Consider the following 20,815-nt stretch of genomic DNA (forward strand, 5'->3'; position numbering starts at 1 on the left):
TCCTTGGTCACAACACCCCGGAACTGGTCTAAAGTATAACAGTAATGACACAGTAATGCTAAGCTTGGGTGTGAGGTCCTTGGTCACAACACCCTGGAACTGGTCTAAAGTATAACACAGTAATGACACAGTAATCCTAAGCTTGGGTGTGAGGTCCTTGGTCACAACACCCTGGAACTGGTCTAAAGTATAACACAGTATATGACAATAGTGTAATCTGGCTAAGTGTGAATTCCAAGGTCCACCTGGTTCTAACACACTGTAGGTTCTGACTAGTGTTGGGCGAACACCTGGATGTTCGGGTTCGCGAACGTTCGCCGAACATGGCCGCGATGTTCTGGTGTTCGCGCCGAACTCTGAACATAATGGAAGTCAATGGGGACCCGAACTTTCGTGCTTTGTAAAGCTTCCTTACATGCTACATACCTCAAATTTGCAGGGTATGTGCACCTTGGGAGTGGGTACAAGAGGGAAAAAAATATTTGAAAAAGAGCTTATAGTTTTTGAGAAAATTGATTGTAAAGTTTCAAAGGAAAAAATGTCTTTTAAATAAGGAAAATGTCATTTTTCTTTGCACAGGTAACATGCTTTTTGTCGCCATGCAGTCATAAATGTAATACAGATAAGAGGTTCCAGGAAAAGGGACCGGTAACGCTAACCCAGCAGCAGCACACGTGATGGAACAGGAGGAGGGCGGCGCAGGGAATCGCTGCCAGGCTCCACAAGGTTCACCCAGTGCGCGGTAAGGGAGATGTATCGACCCTGGCCGAACGCACTCGTCCAGGTGTCAGTGGTGAGGTGAACCTTGCAGGCAACGGCATTCTTCAAGCTTCGGGTTATTTTGCTGACCACGTGCTCATGCAACTCAGGCACTGCAGAGCGCGCAAAGTGGTAGCGGCTGGGAACCACGTAACGTGAGATGGCCACTGACATCATGCCCTTGAAGCGGTTTGTCTCCACCACTCGATATGGCAGCATTTCGCAGGCCAGAAGCTTGGCTATGCTGGCTGTTAGTGCCACGGCCCGGGGGTCATTTGCTGGCAATTTCCTCTTGTGCTCAAACATCTTCGAGACAGACAACTGAACCGTAGGGCTGCACACTGAAGGGCTGTTGGTTGTTGTGTTTGATGAAGACTGGGAGACCTCAAGAGCACTATTCCGGAAAGTGACAGTGTCAGCGTCGTCTGATGTTTGTGAATGTTGTTGTGAACCTCGCAATGGCTGGGCTACTGCTGCTGCTGAGGAGGGTCTGGTGGTGAGTCTGGTGACCCCCAAGGGAGGCAGTGTTGCTGGTACCCTGTCCTGCCGCATTTGCCCACAGAGTGGGATGTTTGGATACCATGTGGCGGGTCATGCTGGTGGTGGAGAGGTTGTTAATATTTTTCCCCCTGCTCAGGCGGGTCTTGCACACCTTGCAAATCACCATGGTACCTTCCTCACTGCAGTCTTCAAAGAAAGCCCAGACTTTGGAGCACCTGCCTTGCTGGCGATTTCTGTTTGCACCCCTTTTGCGTCTCACTTGAACTTCCACGCTTGTGGTGCCTGAAATTTCGCGCCGCCTACCTTGTGGCACAAGGCGAACTCGTGCAGCAGTGGGTTCTTCAACAGACTCATCTGTGCTGCTACGACGGCGATGTTCTCCTTCACATACAAAATCTGGGTCTGTGTCCACATTGTCCAAACCCTCCTCTTCCATCTCCTCAAGCTCGTCATATGTGATTGTGGGCTGCCGCCGTGGAGTAGAGCTCCCCAGAACAACCTCTGCGCAGCTCACTCCAATGTTGTCTTCCAGATCTTCTCGGCCGACCTCCTGCAATTGAAACCCCTCCTGCCCAACTTGCTCTGGGATTTGGGTTTCAAAGTCCTCGGACTCGCCTTGCATTTCAGTGCGCGGTGCATTTCCCACAGTAAATGGTTGTGAATCCGGGCACAACATTTCTGGCTGTTCCATTGACCTTTGAAAGGTGGAAGTTTGTTGGGCTGGGAATAGCTCCTGCGAATACCCCATTGTGTCCTGAGGAAATTCTTCGGACTGGTTATTTGGCAGTTGTGTGCGTGGTGTCGCTGCCGGTTGTGTCAGCTTTGTGCCCACTGGCTCCTTGTAACTGGCTGAGGACTCGGACATCGTGCGTGATGTGCTGGTGCTGCTTAACCCACTGCTGGACGCTTGAGAGGTCATCCAATTAATTATCTGGTCCTGTTCTTTTGGATTTGTGAGGGTTGATTTCCTGGACAACATGGGCGGTATTGAGTGGGTTTTCTTCGGTGCTCCACTGTGGCCTGTACGTGAACCGTCAGGGGAAACACCTCTTCCCTTGCCCCTCCCTCTTTCACAGGATTTCTTCTTCATTTCACTTATCCTTAAAGTACACGCTGACTGGCAGCAGTACAGTGGCAGTACAGAAATGCTATATAGTGGTGGGTGAGCGGTGTACTACTATTCCCAGCAGCGACACAGAGCACAATGCTATACAGTGGTGGGTGAGCGGTGTACTACTATTCCCAGCAGCGACACAGAGCACAATGCTATACAGTGGTGGGTGAGCGGTGTACTACTATTCCCAGCAGCGACACAGAGCACAATGCTATACAGTGGTGGGTGAGCGGTGTACTACTGTTCCCAGCAGCGACACAGAGCACAATGCTATACAGTGGTGGGTGAGCGGTGTACTACTGTTCCCAGCAGCGACACAGAGCACAATGCTATACAGTGGTGGGTGAGCGGTGTACTACTATTCCCAGCAGCGACACAGAGCACAATGCTATACAGTGGTGGGTGAGCGGTGTACTACTGTTCCCAGCAGCGACACAGAGCACAATGCTATACAGTGGTGGGTGAGCGGTGTACTACTGTTCCCAGCAGCGACACAGAGCACAATGCTATACAGTGGTGGGTGAGCAGTGTACTACTGTTCCCAGCAGCGACACAGAGCACAATGCTATACAGTGGTGGGTGAGCGGTGTACTACTGTTCCCAGCAGCGACACAGAGCACAATGCTATACAGTGGTGGGTGAGCGGTGTACTACTATTCCCAGCAGCGACACAGAGCACAATGCTATACAGTGGTGGGTGAGCGGTGTACTACTGTTCCCAGCAGCGACACAGAGCACAATGCTATACAGTGGTGGGTGAGCGGTGTACTACTGTTCCCAGCAGCGACACAGAGCACAATGCTATACAGTGGTGGGTGAGCAGTGTACTACTGTTCCCAGCAGCGACACAGAGCACAATGCTATACAGTGGTGGGTGAGCGGTGTACTACTGTTCCCAGCAGCGACACAGAGCACAATGCTATACAGTGGTGGGTGAGCGGTGTACTACTATTCCCAGCAGCGACACAGAGCGCAATGCTATACAGTGGTGGGTGAGCGGTGTACTACTATTCCCAGCAGCGACACAGAGCACAATGCTATACAGTGGCGGGTGAGCGGTGTACTACTGTTCCCAGCAGAGACACAGAGTGGCAGTAAACACAATGCTATACAGTGGTGGGTGAGCGGTGTACACAGAGTGGCAGTAAACACAATGCTATATAGTGTGGGTGAGCGGTGTACTACTGTTCCCAGCAGCGACACAATGACTGGGGGGACCCTGGCTAGCCTGGCTGGAGAGAGAACTACCCTGCCTGCCTACCCAAAGCTAAACCCACAGACAAATGGCGGAGAAATGACGTGGATTGGGTATTTATTTACCCGAACCACGTGACCCGTTCGGCCAATCAGAGCGCGTTCGGGTCCGAACCACGTGACCCGTTCGGCCAATCACAGCGCTAGCCGAACGTTCGGCCATGCGCTCTTAGTTCGGCCATATGGCCGAATGGTTTAGCCGAACACCATCAGGTGTTCGGTCGAACTCGAACATCACCCGAACAGGGTGATGTTCTGCAGAACCCGAACAGTGGCGAACACTGTTCGCCCAACACTAGATCTGACTGAGGTCTGAGTGCTCACACGTAAGTATTCGCAACGGCAGACAACCAGCAACTGGCAAGCAAGATCTATATATACTTGCAGTGCTGTGCAGCTCCGCCCGAGCCACTCAGCCAATCCAGAGTCCAGCTGGGATCAGCTGATCGGCCTGATCAGCTGATTTCCCTTCTGCTGGTGTAAATGTCATGTCGCCTGGCGCGCACACGCGTAGCTCTCCATCTGTGTGAACTAGAAGGTCCAGCCAAGCCAGACGCGTGTCGCTGCGCGGAAACCGCCGGTCTGAACGCGGAGATAGCCGCCCTGTCACTAGACCACGCAGCGGCATCTCCGCTGTTCATTACAGAGCAAAAGCAATAAAACAGTAAAAACTTAAAAAGTAGATTTAAACATAAACTAAAACGGTGGGCTGTCTCAAAAGTCCTTTTAAGGAGAAGGATGAGAGATACAATCGTTTTTTATTCGTTTGTTTTCACCTTGGGTGTCCTTTAAATAAAAGGAGGTAATTATTACTTTTGATTTTTATATCTATTTTGTAAATAATTGTATTTTTTTGCAATGAAAAAATGATGCATGAACTTGTAGTCCTTTAATCTGTTTGTATATTAGTCACGCTTGCTTATTGGTGCACTTGCAGACAGAAAGATTACATAATGTACTGTTGTATGACTGACACATGCAGACAGGGAGTTATTTTAATAGCTGCGCACCATGTATCTGAGCCAATTGGAGGACAGATATTCAAATATTTCCTTGCTAGCCAAATTATGAGTCACGCCCTGTGATGAAACGCGCAGGACGGAGCTTGGACGTACGCACAGACGCTTAGGAAACGAGGCTCTTCACTACACCCGGCCGGCGGACACGCTGATGTTGCGGTGCAGTATTTTAATGTGATACGCCATGTTTAAAGAATTTACACTGTAAGCAGAATTTTGTAGCAGGTTTTAATTTGTAATAAACGGGATTACGCTATGTTACCTTTTACACTGACTCTGACTCTAGGATCTTATGTTTGATGGCAATGGCTGCCAGTGATTGTGCTTACTAGCAAGAAGACTGAGGGTGAGCAGCCAATTCATAGGGAGAGTTGGTGGCAGTCCTGGTGCGTTTGGGGCCTATTCACTTTTCTTGGTAGTGTGCGGTTTTACACTGCGGGTGAAGTAGTTCCTACGTTACACCCTATGTTCCCCTCTCCGTTTTTTCTATCCCACATATGCCGGCTGGATCCATGAGAAACCACCATATATACTCAAAAATCAACCAAGGATCTTTTTTTTTTCCCTACAGACACTAGAAACATTGTTTGACTCGACTATTAACATAGGGTACAAATCTAGGCCTCTACATTTATCATAGCTATATTGCTTCTCTGGTGGTCTAGTAGTTCCCTCCTCTCCGTACAGCATTCTCTGGTGTCCAGTGGTCCCCCCTCCCTCCCTGACACAGCGTACCCAGTGTCTAGTGTTCCACCCTCCCTCTAAAGCCTACCTGGTGTCAAGAGGGCCCTCTCTCCTCCATACAACGTACCTGGGCCCTTATGCAATTACATCTTTCTCATGAGTTTTCTCCTAAGTGATACTTTCAAACTTGCCAATAAAATAGGAGATGCAAATGTATCTCCTAGGAGAAAACGGAGTTGAAAAAGTTAATTGCAGGTATGGTCCTCCATACCTGGTGTCTAGTAGTCCTCCCTCCCTCCCCCATAAAGTGTACCTGGCGTATAGTGGTCTTCCCTTTCATATCATATATAGTTCCCTGGTGTCTAGTGGTCCTCCCTCCCTCCCCCATACAGTGTACCTGGCATATAGTGGTCTTCCCTTTCATATCATATATAGTTTCCTGGTGTCTAGTGGTCCTCCTCCCCTCCCCCATACAGCGTACCTGTACCCAAATGCAATTAACTTTTTCTCCTGAGTTATCGCCTAGAAGATAATTGTCATATTCTCTTTAAAATAACTTTTAAGCATTTTACAATTGAAAAAGTACCCAAAAGTTGTTGAATAAGTACTATCAGAAGTATTTTGAGTATTTTCTTGCTTGCTGGTGGATGGTACAAAATACATTTTATGACAAGTTGTGAAATATCACCAAGGAGAAAACTCAGGAGAAAAAGTGAATTTCATATGGGCCCTTATATAGTTCCCTGGTGTCTAGTGACCCTCCCTCCCCCATACAGTGTACCTGGTGTTGGACTCAACCTCTAGTGTTTGCTTGCTACAAGCACTGGAGGCTGAATTCAACACAGAGGAAGTCACAGAGACCTGGTGCAGATGCTTTTTTATCACCTCCACTGCCAGTACTCTGCAAGGGGACAGGAAAGGTGGGCAACCACTACACACCAGGGAAACATGCTATGGGAGGGAGGGACCACTAGACACCAGGTACACTGTATGGGAGAGGGAGGGAAACCACTAGACATATGACCCAAAAATAAATTATGCAAAAAAAACCCAAAAAAAACAAACAACAACAACAACAAAAACAACAGCACAGTTGATTTTAATGAGATTTATTCCAACAGTTCTGTTATTTATAAGGTGACAACACATTACACATACACCAGCTACAATAAAATAAGTTTATGATCCAAAAAGCTAGTGGAGGAAACACAAGATGAGATAGAGGGTAAGCTAAACATGGGACATCAAGCTTGGCCAGTGGCTGAAGAAAAAATATACTATTATTTGAAGAAGTGGAATTTAAAGCTAATAGGAATTTGAAAAAAAATGAACTGGATACTTGACTAAGGAGAGGGAAGGGTTTGGGTCCTATAGAGCCTTCCCACTCCTCTCATGGTCCCCTCGTTGCAGCACAGGCTCCCCCGTTTGAATCACCTGCCAGAGGAGGCTTCAGATGTCTTCGGGGGCCAAGTGCTCCTGAAGACGGGCAGCTCTGTACTGCGCCTGCGTGAGCACGAGAGAGCGGCAGGAAGCAGGACTGTATTTGACCAATTTGGTTGAGTACTGCTACCAGGGGAGCCAGCGCTGGAACAAGAGATCCGTGAGTGGAGCAAGAACGCTCTATAGGACCCAGAGCCTTCCCTCTCCATAGGTAAGTATCTGGTTCATTTTTTAAAGGGGTTCCCATTCACTTTAAGGTCCAGTGCACACCAAACACCTCTAGAAGATCCGCAAAACGCTAGAGGTTTTTGAAGCAGATTTTCAGAACAATTCTTGGCATGTTTAGAGAGGTTTTCTAAACATGGCTAGCGGTTTTTGGAGTGTTTTTGTGTGGCAGATTTCATATATTGTTACAGTAAAGTTGTTACTGAACAGCTACTGTAACAAAAACGCCTGGAAAACCGCTCTGATCTAGCGTTTTTCAGAGAGGTTTTCCACTTTCCTAAACTTTAAGATTGAGACAGAAACGCCTCAGAAATCGAAAAAATACTGCAGCCCCCAAGTTTGCGTTTGTGGAGGAAACGATCCGCTCGGGTGTGCACCATCCCATTCACTTTCATTAGCCAAGCAGTTTTCCCCCTGCAAGCGTTATAAAAAACGCTCCAGAACTGCTCTGGTGTGCACCAGCCCTAAGAGTGCCTTCAAAAGTTAGAATTAGTGACTATGATGTGGGAAGTAATTCTAGAGGGAGGGAAAAGCTTGTGAGAAGTCCTGTGTACATGAATGTAAGAAGAAGGAGGGGACCACTAGACATATGACGCAAGTATAGATCCCGGCATAAAAAAGTAATAATAATAAATGGTAACATCCTGATTTAAAGAGACTCTGAAGCGAGAATAAATCTCGCTTCAGAGCTCATAGTTAGCAGGGGCACGTGTGCCCCTGCTAAACCGCCGCTATAGCGCCGCTAAACGGGGGTCCCTTCACCCCCAAACCCCCCACTGCGACACTTCATCGCAGACTTGGTCGCTCCTGGAGGCAGAGCTAATGGCTGCAGCCCTGCCTCCAGTCGTGTCTGTCAGCGGCGCATCACCGCCTCTCCCCCGCCCCTCTCAGTGAAGGAAGACTGAGAGGGGCGGGGGAGAGGCGGAGATACGCGCTGACAGACGCGCGTGGGGCAGGACTGCGGCGGTTAGCCCTGCCCCAACCAGGAAGTGCCCCCCCGCATTACGGAGGGGATTTGGGGGTGAAGGGACCCCCGTTAAGCCGCGGGATAGCGGCGGTTTAGCAGGGGCACACATGCCCCTGCTAACTCTGAGGTCTGAAGCGAGATTTATTCTCGCTTCAGACTCTCTTTAAAACTTCTTGAATGTAAGGAGGGGATTGCAGTGAAGGATAGAAGGTTGTGTGCAGAACATAGACTAATATTAGTGTGGCAAATGGAAATTAGTGAAGAGCTGTATGAAGGAGAAAGGTTGTGAAGAGCTTTCTACAAAGGTTAGAGTTTGAACTGGAACTGCTGAGTAACTATAAGCCAGCGGAGAGCTTGGCAGAGAGGAGCTGTATTGTTCTCATAGTCAAAAACAGATGTTGTGTTATGTAATATTGACTTGTCCTAATATAAAGAGACACTGAAGCCTCAAAAAAACCCAGTTTTTACTTCAGAGCCTTCTTTAGCATGAATGTCCCACCTGAAATGCCGCATCCCCGCAGATGAACTCACTTAATCCCCCCAAAATCCCTGGGGGAAGATTTGGGGATCGCTTTCGGGTTGAGGCAGAGCTTTGGGCTGTAGCTCTGTCTCTGCTCCCGTCAATCTGCGCTGATCGCCGCCTCTCCCCGCCCCTCTGTCTTCTTTCACTGAGAGGGGCGGGGAGAGGCGGCTATCAGAGCAGATTGATTGGACTGGAGGCAGAGCTACAGCCCAAAGCTCTGCCTCCCCTCGGAAAGTCATGGATTTTTGCCCAAGTGCATGAAATTCGTCAATCATTTTGAAAATAATTTGCATACCTTCATCCAATTTCTTCATTCCTGGCAGAAGTTTTGGCTGCTCCACTTCACTATTCATTTCTGAAACATACAACAAAAAGCTCATTTATATTTCACGTAAATTCACTTTGCAGACAAAACACTATCCTACATACCAGCTATCCCATTGTGTTTGTCACAGTTGCATTGGTCTTCATGGTATCCTGGTACCTTTAATGTCCCATGCTGACAATGGCTCTTGTCCCATGCAGGGGGACTGATGTTCGACTAACGCTACATTGTTGCAACAACATAACGCCTGGTGCACTAAATCTATGTTTCTCCCTCTCCTTTAGGCAACACATTACCCCTTCCACGGTTCCACCTATAAGAACACAAAAGGTGGCTTGCATGCAAATGTAACACAAACTGTATGCAGTTTGGAATTCAGCCAACAAAATGCACTTTCTGCTGAAATGTGGGTGGCTCACTTTCTTTCAGGGTATATACATCTATCAGGCTCTCTTACCGCCTTAAGTACCCTGAAAAAAAGGGAACCACCCACATTTCATCAGAAAGTGCATTTTGTTGCCTGAATTCCAAACTGCATACAGCTTGCATGACATTTGCATGGAAGCCACCCTTTCTGTTCTTTGCCCTGAGGAGGCATGGTTTCACCAAAAACAGCTGTCAACTGCTTCTGTGCGCTACAAACACTCCAAATATGTACAAGGGAGATAGAACTTGCAAACGATAAAGCAGACCATTTGGGTGAGTGCTCACTGATCTGGTGCCACCATAGACATAATGTCATGACGTCTTTAGCAGTGCAGTAGGATTTACAGTGTTATTCGAGTGCCGGACCCAGAATTACCTCTCCCTCTGGGTTGCTATGGCTCAGAGGGGGAATAGGATTTACAGGGGATACATGGCAGTGACTGCAGCCAGATAACTAGAGATTAAGGTATTGGGGTGGTTGGGGGCCCTGGGGCGCCTCTTAGTCTAATAGCAATCAGTGTGTGATAGCTAGGGTGGGAGGGATGGAGGGGCACACTTTGGCATCTCAGCCTTGGGTGCTGAAGGACCTTGTCCCAGCTCTGGGTTCTGGTAGTAGAGTTTATTATCAGAGAGTGATCTGTGGGTAACCTTGTATCACAGGTGCTGCTACCTGTATAGTACAGTGCTGGATATGGAGACAGAAGGGAGGAAAAAAAGCAAAGGATACCTGTACAAGCCAGGTCCCCGGCATAAGAGGGACACAAGCGTGACAGCTGGAAAACCTATATAGGTTTCTCCAGCCTCGACAACCAGGTAAGACCCTTTCCTATAGAGCCTAGAGCCCTCACCTACCAGTGACTGTGAGAGTGTGTGTGTGAGTGTGTGTGAGTGTGTGTGAGTGTGTGTGAGTGTGTGTGAGTGTGTGTGTGAGAGTGTGTGTGAGTGTGTGTGAGAGTGTGTGTGAGAGTGTGTGTGAGAGTGTGTGTGAGAGTGTGTGTGAGAGTGTGTGTGAGAGTGTGTGTGAGAGTGTGTGTGAGAGTGTGTGTGAGAGTGTGTGTGAGAGTGTGAGTGAGAGTGAGAGTGTGAGTGTGAGTGTGAGTGTGAGTGTGAGTGTGAGTGTGTGTGTGCCGCGTTAACGTGAAAACACCTTGACCGATTTGAACGAAACTTGGTATACCCTTACTACCTGGGATGATATGCTCTGGGGGTCTCGCGACCCCCCTGTACACCTGGGCAGAGCTACAAACAGCAAATCAGATTTCACCCATTCATGTAAATGGAAAAAAACTTTTAAAATGCTGCCATTCTGACAATAATCAAGCCAGAGTCCCCACACTTGGCTCACTGAAAAATACAAATTATTGATGCCAAGGACCCCAAAGCTCACAAACATGGTCATTTAGTGACTGTGTCCAGGTTACAAAAAGTGGGCGGAGCCCAAAACAAGTTCACTGGGAAAATATAAACCGCAGCCATTCTTGCACTGTTAATGGCAGGGTCATTACCTGGGAAAATGTAAATTGCAGCCCTTCTTCACTGTTAATGGCAGGGATCTTAAACTTTGCTCAGATGGTCACTGGGTGACTGAAATTAATACTCAGGGAAGTGGGTAGAGCCTATAATAGCCAATCAATATTCACCTGTTGATTTTCAAGGGGAATATTTAAATTGCTGCCATTTTTACACTGGTAATAGTAGATGCCTCAAACCTGCTATAGCTGGTCATTGGGTGACTGGGGTTCAAATGCTGGAGAGGGGTGCAGCCACAATCAGCCAATCTGATTTGTTTAATTTCTATGGGAATATACAAATTACCCCAAAGCTCACAAACTTGGTCATTGAATGTTTGTGCGTTAGGGTTAGAAAAAGTGGGCGGAGCCAAAACCAGTCAAATACATACACGGACAACGCCAGGTAATCAGTGGCTGGAGACAAATACAAATTTCACTGGGAAAATATAAACTGCAGCTATTCTTACACTGTTAATGGCAGGGTTCTTAAACTTTGCACAGTTGGTCACTGGGTGACTGGGATTAATATTCAGAAAAGTGGGTGGAGCCTAAAAAAGTGAATAAAACTTCACCTATTACTTTTCGAGGGGAATATTTAATTGTTGCCCTTCTTACACTGTTAATGGCACAGACCTCAAACCTGGTGCAGTTGGTCATCGGGTGGCTGGGGTTCAAATTCAAAAACGGGGCGGAGCCACAAACAGATAATCAATTTTTTTTGTTTATTTCAATGCAAATTATTGATGCCAAAGACTGCAGAGCCTACAATCTTGGTCATTGAGTAACTGTGCGTCAAGGTTAGAAAAGGCGGGCGGAGCCAACATTAGCCAGATACATACCCGGGCAACGCCGGCAATCAGCTAGTATGCTAATATAATTCTCAATTAGAAGCAAAATCTGTCATAGATCAACCAATATGATAATGAAGCAGAGGTGCTTACACAAAGGCTGGAGGAAAAAGGGTATGCACTGGATATTCTCCAAACACTAGTAAACAGGTGAAAACCTTGGAGAGGGCTCAGCTGTTAGATTGAGAACAAGCATCCTTTACTCTTCATAGTATGGTGCAGGTTCCAGGCATACCAAATTAAGAAATCTCTTCAGAAAGACTGGTATTTATTATGTGAGGATAAACTTCATTCTGGGACTAGCTCCCACTGTGCGACCCCCCCCCCCCCCCCCAGGTTCTCTACGCCGAGCCTATGCAGCTGGCTGAATCAGGACATGGGGGGCTTTTACGGATGTGGTCGGTGCAAGAAAATTAAATCCACTTTTACAATGAGCTGAAGAAGAACCAGAGAAGGTCTGTCAACAGTCAATGATTTTAGTAATAAGATTCTCTCATCACTTCAACCACATGAAGTGCATTATTGTATTACATGTCTAAGTTCCAAGCAATATATAGAGTGTACCAAGAGGACACTAAAAGAAATAATTGGGGAACATTTCAATAATATCAGGGGAGGCTGTGAAAACCACCCTTCAGCTCAATTCTATAAGCTGTTTCACAACTCTTAGGTTACAGGTACCACCTTCATGGGCATTGAGATTGTCCAACGTAGCTGGAGAGGGGGCAATTATATTGCCCAAATGCCCATGTGTGAGTCCAGGTGAATCTATAATATGGGCACTTTGACTCCTCACAGTCTAAAGCACAGGTGTCAAACTCAATGCCCACGGGCTGAATGCGGCCCTCCTTGCCATTTTATGAGGTCCTTGAGAGCTTCAAAGGTCCATCATTTTAAGCATTAAAAGAAGGACAGTACACTGCCTACCTGACCAGAGGAGCGGGCCACAGACCATGTTTCTGTTTAAAACATTGTCAGTTTGAGCCAAGGTGTAGCAAAAATTCACCATAAATCATAAAATGCATCATACGAGCTACGGTGTGGTGATCCCTAAACCACTGGTTACAACAAAAATTTCCCGCACTGCACACATCAGCAAACTAACCCTAGGAAGGGCAAGTTGGGGCACAACCAATTGTTGCCCTGTTGGATGGTTGCATATAGAAGGTGGGCTGATATGCTGTTGAATAGCAATTGTGTTTGAAAGGATATGTATATATTCTGTTCACTTTTTATTTGCACTCCTGACAAAGCTCTTCATGTAGAGTTCACTAAGGTGGCGTTATAATATAGCAGCATCCCTCTCTATTGCTACTCTTTACCAGCATTTAGATTGCAACATTTTCAGCACTTCTAGTAGTGGGACACAGCTTATATGGCATCTGGCAGTAATCACTGAGGGCTCGTTTCCACTATAGCGAATCCGCATGCGGGCACTGCATGCGGATTCGCATACTTAATGTTAGTGGATGGGGCTGTTTCCACGTGTGCGGCGGCGTTTTTCGGTGCGGGGAAAATCTGCACGACAGGGTCGTGCAGATTCGCTTGCGGCAGGAATGCGGGCGAATCGCCGCTAATGTATTCAATAGGGAAATCGCATGCGGCTTTGTCATGGGGATTTCCCTGCGATTTCGCATGAAAGCCAATGGAACTTAACACAGGCAGTGACATGGTTAAATTCGCATGGCTCCTTGCCATGCGAAATCGCATGCGAAATCGCGGGTAAATCTGCATGCGGAAACGCAGCCGCATGCGATTTCTTCAGCGGTGGAATCCAGGCGATTCCGCACCGCTACAGTGGAAACGAGCCCTGAATCATCTTTATTTATACACTGTATATATACGCCTTTACCTTTATAGACACACCTTATGTATGCAACCAACTGACAGGGCAACGATCGGTTGTGTCCCATCTTGCCCTACCTAGGGTTAGTTCGCTATGTGCACTGCAGGAAATTACTTGCTACAGTGGTGTGAAAAACTATTTGCCCCCTACTATTAACTATTAGTCAAAGATAACATAATTGAACAAAAAATGCAGTTTTAAATGATGGTTTTTATTATTTAGTGAGGAAAAAAAACTCCAAATCTACATGGCCCTGTGTGAAAAAGTGATTTCCCCCCTTGTTAAAAAATAACTTAACTGTGGTTTATCACACCTGAGTTAAATTTCTGTAGTCACCCCGAGGCCTGATTACTGCCACACCTGTTTCAATCAAGAAATCACTTAAATGGGAGCTATCTGACACAGAGAAGTAGACCAAAAGCACCTCAAAAGCTAGACATCATGCCAGGATCCAAAGAAATTCAGGAACAAATGAGAACAAAAGTACTGTAATTGAGATCTATAAGTCTGGTAAAGGTTATAAAGCTATTTCTAAAGCTTTGGGACTCCAGCGAACCACAGTTAGAGCCATTATCCACAAATGGCAAAAACATGGAACAGTGATGTACCTTCCCAGGAGTGGCCGGCCGACCAAAATTACCCCAAGAGCGCAGAGAAAACTCATCCGAGAGGCCACAAAAGACCCCAGGACAACATCTAAAGAACTGCAGGCCTCACTTGCCTCAATTAAGGTCAGTTAAAATATAGAGAAACCGAGAGCCCAATATAGTGTAGTATGTCAAAACATAAATGAAGTAAGGCAAATCAGTGAGAAGAAGATACTCACAAACGTGGGTTACCACACAGGCAACCACTGTATAAGCAGGTGAGGAGATTAGACCTGTCCTCACTCAGGATTAAGAAGTCGCTCTCTGTAGATGAGAAAAAGGGGTAGATCACCCCTCCACCAGGGGTGGACACGGTATAGCAGTAGGAGAACAGAGGCGCCAGCAGGATAAAAGTGGATAAAAACTTTAAAATTTGCTTGGAGGAAGTGGTGGACTTACCTCCATAAAGCAGACACGAAAGACTGTCTTTATAATAGTAATCACATTTATTATATGGTACCCCAAAAGTGCAACGCGTTTCGCAGGCCGAGCCCGCTTCATCAGGCAATAAAGTGGGGACAAAACTGTAGACAAGAGACAGTACATTATGCTATAGTGAATTCTGCAGTTACAAGATGCATATTAATATATTACATGCCATAAAGCATACCATATGTAAAATTGCTTTGTGGAAATAGCATAAAAAGTTGGGTGTACAAGTAAACAATAGGCGGTAGAGGCTATGGTGCTCGTGATAGTGATGGGCTATGGGGTATTTTTTACACAGATTTGCAATGAGTGGTATTGGTAATGAAAAAGGGTATGTGTCAGCAAGTGTAATGGGTAATAGAGCATTGAGAAGAGAACAGGGGGCCAGAAATATAAGGTAAAGTGTGCAAATAAAATAACATAAAGAACTCACCAGAATTCCAGCAGTAGCAGGTGTAGCGCCTCAGTGGAGTGGTGAGGACACTCAACTCCTTATATATACACAGGTACTTGCTAAAAGGGCCAATTAGATGTGTGGGAAGTGTTAGGTGGGCGGGGTTAGGGTGAGTGTGCGAGCAGCCAATGGGTTCTCGCCATCTGTGTTCAGTGAATTGGGTTTTTGGGAAGGGTGGGCGGGGTTAGGGCGGGCTTGCGAGTAGCCAATGGGCTCTCACCACCTGTGTTCAGTGTGTTGGGTAGTTGGGGGGGGGGGGGGGGGGTGGATACAGGTATCATGGTTACCAAATGTGCAGCTGAGTACAGTACTAGCTAAATAGAGTACTGGTTAAGGGCACTGCCTTTGACATGGGAGACCAGGGTTCGAATCCCGGCCAGGGGATAGTTAATAAGAAAATAATACATGAACATAATATTAATTATGGCAGGAATTAAATTAATACATTTGGCAACGCAAATGTAATGTAACAAAATTATAGCTGGTGTTGATACAGAAAGGCAAAAAAAAAAATTATGGTAAAAACAATGAGATAAAAAGGAGGAAGAAGACAAAGTTAAAACAAGACAAATAAAGATGTATAAAACATGAACAATTCTAATTATTGATATAAATAATGTGAATATACAGATGTGTAAATATAAAGCTATGTAGAAATAATGATCTAGCCTGAGGTATTGTTGTAAAGATGAACGTTGCTATATTAAAAATGAAAAATACAAGTATAAATAATAAAAGTACTAAAAATAGGAGTACTAAAAATATTACACATAAAAGGATAAAAGAGAGCGGCCAGAGATAAAAGAAAAACGGAATAGTTAGTGTTTTAGTAGATTTTTTCCAAAACTTCGTTCAGACCTTCAGGTATGAGGGTTCTTAGAGTTTGTATCCAGTACATTTCATGTTTTTTAAGTTGTTCGAACGCATTTGGTAAACTAGCATCAATAGAGTCAAGTAGTATAATGCTGAAGTAATTGAGGGTTATTGTCATGGTGGGTGCAAAAGTGCCGTGAAACGCTGTGAAGGGGGAATTTATTGGTGATGTTTCTTTTGTGTTGCCCGATTCTGCTGCGGGCCAACTGTGTAGTTCTCCCCACGTACTGGAGACGGCAAGGGCATGAAATGAGATAGATGACGAATTTGGATTCGCAGGTGAGGTGTTGCGAAACGCGTTGCACTTTTGGGGTACCATATAATAAATGTGATTACTATTATAAAGACAGTCTTTCGTGTCTGCTTTATGGAGGTAAGTCCACCACTTCCTCCAAGCAAATTTTAAAGTTTTTATCCACTTTTATCCTGCTGGCGCCTCTGTTCTCCTACTGCAATTAAGGTCAGTGTTCACGACTCCACCATAAGAAAGAGACTGGGCAAAAACGGCCTGGATGGCAGATATCCAAGGCGCAAACCACTTTTAAGCAAAAAGAACAAAGGCTCGTCTCAATTTTGCTAAAAAACATTTCAATGATTGCCAAGACTTTTGGGAAAATACCTTGTGGACCGACGAGACAAAAGTTGAACTTTTTGGAAGGTGCCTGTCCTGTTACATCTGGCATAGAAGCAACACTGCATTTCAGCAAAAGAACATCATACCAACAGTAAAATATGGTGGTGGTAGTGTGATGGTCAGCGAAGACCACACCACCATTGCATACATCTGACTTATTAGGGGTCAGGTGCATAGTAGTGTGTTATATTGTTTGAAGCATTGTATTACCCTTACTGCTATTTTGAGTCCCTTGGATATTGTTTGCAATCCTCTAGGTGGCGCTGTAACCCTGTAGTAAGATCGCCGTCTGTCGTCATGATGACAGAGACTGATCTTGCCATAGGGATCCAGAGCCTCCGAGGATCGGAAGGAGAATGGCTGCCGGCGCCTAGATCACGGGGGGATGGCAAGTTGAAATGCCCGCTGTGCTTAAAGTGAACCGAGCATCAGTTTTAACTCCCAAGGCAGCTCTATAGCAAATTAAAAATGCATTCAAAAAATGTGGTTTATTATCATCATCTTTCATTTTACCTCATCTTTTTACATTTAAGGGTTAAAATAGGCAGTATCCTTCTATCTCTTTGGTCTGTGCAAGGACTTGCAGACTGAGGAGCAACAGATGATGGAAGGCAGATAAGAAATCACCTAATTAGACTTAATTGACCACAAAGAAACCCTATACTCATACTCACGGGCTACAATTGTCGCCGCAACCACGTGGCACGCGCGTGTTGCGGCGACAGGTCGCCCGTGAGTATGGCGCGCGCACCCCGAACCGTCCCTCATCGCTGCTGTCGCCAGGCGATTGGCGCGGTCAATCGCCTGGCGACAGTTGCCGCCGCAACCTCGCCGCAACTGTCACTAGTCCGTGTGTGTATGCGGACTAGCGACAGCAACTTATAGGCATCACACGGAGCTTCCGGCGGGGGTGAGGAACGTTGGTGACAGCTTCCGTCATACCACTAATCCCTCTTCCGCAGTGTGTATGCGGAGGGACCCGGCGACGAGTTGTCGCCGGTCTGTCGCGCACACGCTCCCGTGTGCTAGCGGCTAGCAACAATTGTAGCCCGTGAGTATGGGCCATGAGTCTTCCCCACTGCCCTTTCAGCTATTTGAAGCCAGGAGCTGCTTAGATCCTTTTAAAGCTCTACACAAGCCTCCCGGGGCTACCCCAAGTCAGGTTCGGGATTACCATCCTGGCTTCTTGTTTCCACTCTGATCCTGACTCGGGGTTACTGCCACGGAGGTTAACACGGGTATCTACGAAGCTTGTTTTTTGCGGTGCGATGAAATACTCTAATCACACTATAATGAAAGTGCTGGTTGCCGATGTGAAACCGGCCTTACGAGAAGAGAGCTGTTGAATCCTGTAAATAAGACCAGTTTCAATGATCATGCCTCAGGGACTATTGGATGCAACAAGTATGACACAACAATTCACAAAATCTACATTTACAGTAAGCTGTTGTCTCCTCATATTACTCACCCCATGGGACAGAGAGAGTCTCATTCAAGCTGCTGTGCTCCACATGGCAGGAGTAATTGTCGCCCTCCCTTGTTGGCACTTCCACACTGACTCTGGTCTGATAGGTGCCGTCAGGATGGGGGAGGATGGGACTGGCTTCATCTGAAGGAATATGGTCCTCTCCATTCCTCACCCACTTCACATCCACAGCTCGGGGGTGAAACCCGTACGCCAGACACTGAAGTCTTGTCACCCCGTCTGACTGCTGACGGCCCCACACCTTCACCTCTGGCCGCACTGACAGGAGAGAGAACACAGTGAGGATCTGCTGGGGGAACAGAAGGGGGCGCTGTGTGTGCTCTGCACTGACAGGAGAGAGAACACAGTGAGGAGCTGCTGTGGGGAACAGAAGGGGGCGCTGTGTGTGCTCTGCACTGACAGGAGAGAGAACACAGTGAGGATCTGCTGGGGGCACAGAAGGGGGCGCTGTGTGTGCTCTGCACTGACAGGAGAGAGAACACAGTGAGGGGCTGCTGTGGGGAACAGAAGGGGGCGCTGTGTGTGCTCTGCACTGACAGGAGAGAGAACACAGTGAGGAACTGCTGGGGGCACAGAAGGGGGTGCTGTGTGTGCTCTGCACTGACAGGAGAGAGAATACAGTGAGGATCTGCTGGGGATACAGAAGGGGGCGCTGTGTGTGCTCTGCACTGACAGGAGAGAGAAAACAGTGAGGATCTGCTGGGGGCACAGAAGGGGGCGCTGTGTGTGCTCTGCACTGACAGGAGAGAGAACACAGTGAGGGTCTGCTGGGGGAACAGAAGGGGGCGCTGTGTGTGCTCTGCACTGACAGGAGAGAGAACACAGTGAGGGGCTGCTGGGGGAACAGAAGGGGGCGCTGTGTGTGCTCTGCACTGACAGGAGAGAGAACACAGTGAGGGGCTGTTGGGGGCACAGAAGGGGGCGCTGTGGGTGCTCTGCACTGACAGGAGAGAGAACACAGTGAGGAGCTGCTGGGGGAACAGAAGGTGGCGCTGTGTGTGCTCTGCACTGACAGGAGAGAGAACACAGTGAGGATATTCTGCTGGGGGCACAGAAGGGGGCACTGTGTGTGCTCTGCACTGACAGGAGAGGGAACACAGTGAGGGGCTGCTGGGGGAACAGAAGGGGGCGCTGTGTGTGCTCTGCACTGACAGGAGAGAGAACACAGTGAGGATCTGCTGGGGGCACAGAAGGTGGCGCTGTGTGTGCTCTGCACTGACAGGAGAGAGAACACAGTGAGGATCTGCTGGGGGCACAGAAAGGGGCGCTGTGTGTGCTCTGCACTGACAGGAGAGAGAACACAGTGAGGGGCTGCTGGGGGCAGAGAAGGGGGCGCTGTGTGTGCTCTGCACTGACAGGAGAGCGAACACAGTGAGGGGCTGCTGGGGGCACAGAAGGTGGCGCTGTGTGTGCTCTGCGCTGACAGGAGAGAGAACACAGTGAGGATATGCTGGGGGCACAGAAGGGGGCGCTGTGTGTGCTCTGCACTGACAGGAGAGAGAACACAGTGAGGGGCTGCTGGGGGAACAGAAGGGGGCGCTGTGTGTGCTCTGCACTGACAGGAGAGAGAACACAGTGAGGGGCTGCTGGGGGAACAGAAGGGGGCGCTGTGTGTGCTCTGCAGTGACAGGAGAGAGAACACAGTGAGGGTCTGCTGGGGGCACAGAAGGGGCGCTGTGTGTATATATATAGTTAGAGATGATCATTTGTGATAAAGCTATTATCAGTACGGCTGTATGACATGTCATTAAAGGTAGCCGTACATCTAGTGATGATGGGCAGATTGGACCAAGAGACAGATCATCTGATTAGAGAGATCTGTCAGCTCCCCATTCCCCGCAGACTGATTCCCGATCAATTTCATGCTGAAATCAATCTGGAATCGGCCTTGCCGCATCACCGGCCTGTCGCTGTCCCCCTCATGTGCAATGTGTCCCTCCAGTGCCCAGCGCACCATACATTACCTGTCCATGTCCATCGCTTGTCCGCCGCTGCCAAAGGGCTGGGACTTCCATCCATACATGCACCCCACGTTGCTTGCCAGAGTACACGTGTGGGTGAGTGTGTGATGTCACACATCTGCCCATATTAATCCGGTAACCATGCTTATATGGACCGAGGACTACACATGGATACAGTGGCTGACAAGCGATGGCCATGGACAGGCAAGGCATAGTACACTGGGCACCGGGGGAGGGGGGGGGGGGCATTGCACATTGGAAAGACAGCGTGGGGGGGGTTTCGTCATGTTCATCGCTCATCAGGATATCTCTCGCTGATACCGCCGTGCACCCGACCGACGCCGATGACCTGACATCTTGCAGCATGTCCGACTGATTCATGCGACTAATTTTGGCCCGAAATTGGTCACATAGTCGAATGAGCATGCAATTGGCAGCACCAATTTTCATTTGATTATGATAATTGATGGTCGATCAGCCTCCAATTCGCCTGATGTATGGCCACCTTTAGCGGCTCATCATGAGAGATCACTACACCGGGAGAGTGTGGCATTCCTATCACTTGCCTACATACAGAAAGCGGTTGATCTGCACTCATCAACTTCCTGGTCACTGGAGAGATGTGGGAGATAATGTCAGAAGGGAGTGGCTAAAGAGAGGGGAGTTCCAAATCAACCCATCATGGGTGTGGCTGAACCAGAAAGAGCCAGGCCACGGAAGTTAAACCAACTTCCATTTTCACATCAAAAGATTAAAAAAAAAAAAATTACACTCCCCACAATCACAATAGTATGAATGTTAAACCCAAAATCTTCACTTGCCATGCAGCCAGGGTCACTTCTAGACTTTTGGCTGCCTGGGGCAAACTTTTGAGGATGCAGTACCTTCC

The 20,815-nt window shown here is 47.6% G+C and overlaps 1 protein-coding gene across 4 annotated transcripts in view; it reads right to left on the reverse strand.

Moving 5' to 3' along the window:
• The window catches only part of LOC137543642 (class I histocompatibility antigen, F10 alpha chain-like), a 194,681-nt gene that overhangs the window by 140,202 nt on the left and 33,664 nt on the right, over positions 1 to 20,815 (reverse strand). For 3 of the 4 annotated variants that reach the window (XM_068264765.1, XM_068264762.1, XM_068264763.1), the window contains exons 4-5: positions 17,948 to 18,223; positions 8,782 to 8,841 (exon numbers count right to left, since the gene is read on the reverse strand). In XM_068264765.1, the coding sequence (XP_068120866.1) occupies positions 8,782 to 8,841; positions 17,948 to 18,223 (336 nt within the window). The remainder of the gene's footprint in view (positions 1 to 8,781; positions 8,842 to 17,947; positions 18,224 to 20,815) is intronic. The other variant, XM_068264764.1, reaches the window with a different exon arrangement.

Source organism: Hyperolius riggenbachi, unplaced genomic scaffold (genome assembly GCF_040937935.1).
Source record: "Hyperolius riggenbachi isolate aHypRig1 unplaced genomic scaffold, aHypRig1.pri scaffold_138, whole genome shotgun sequence".
Classification (NCBI taxonomy): Eukaryota; Metazoa; Chordata; class Amphibia; order Anura; family Hyperoliidae; genus Hyperolius; species Hyperolius riggenbachi.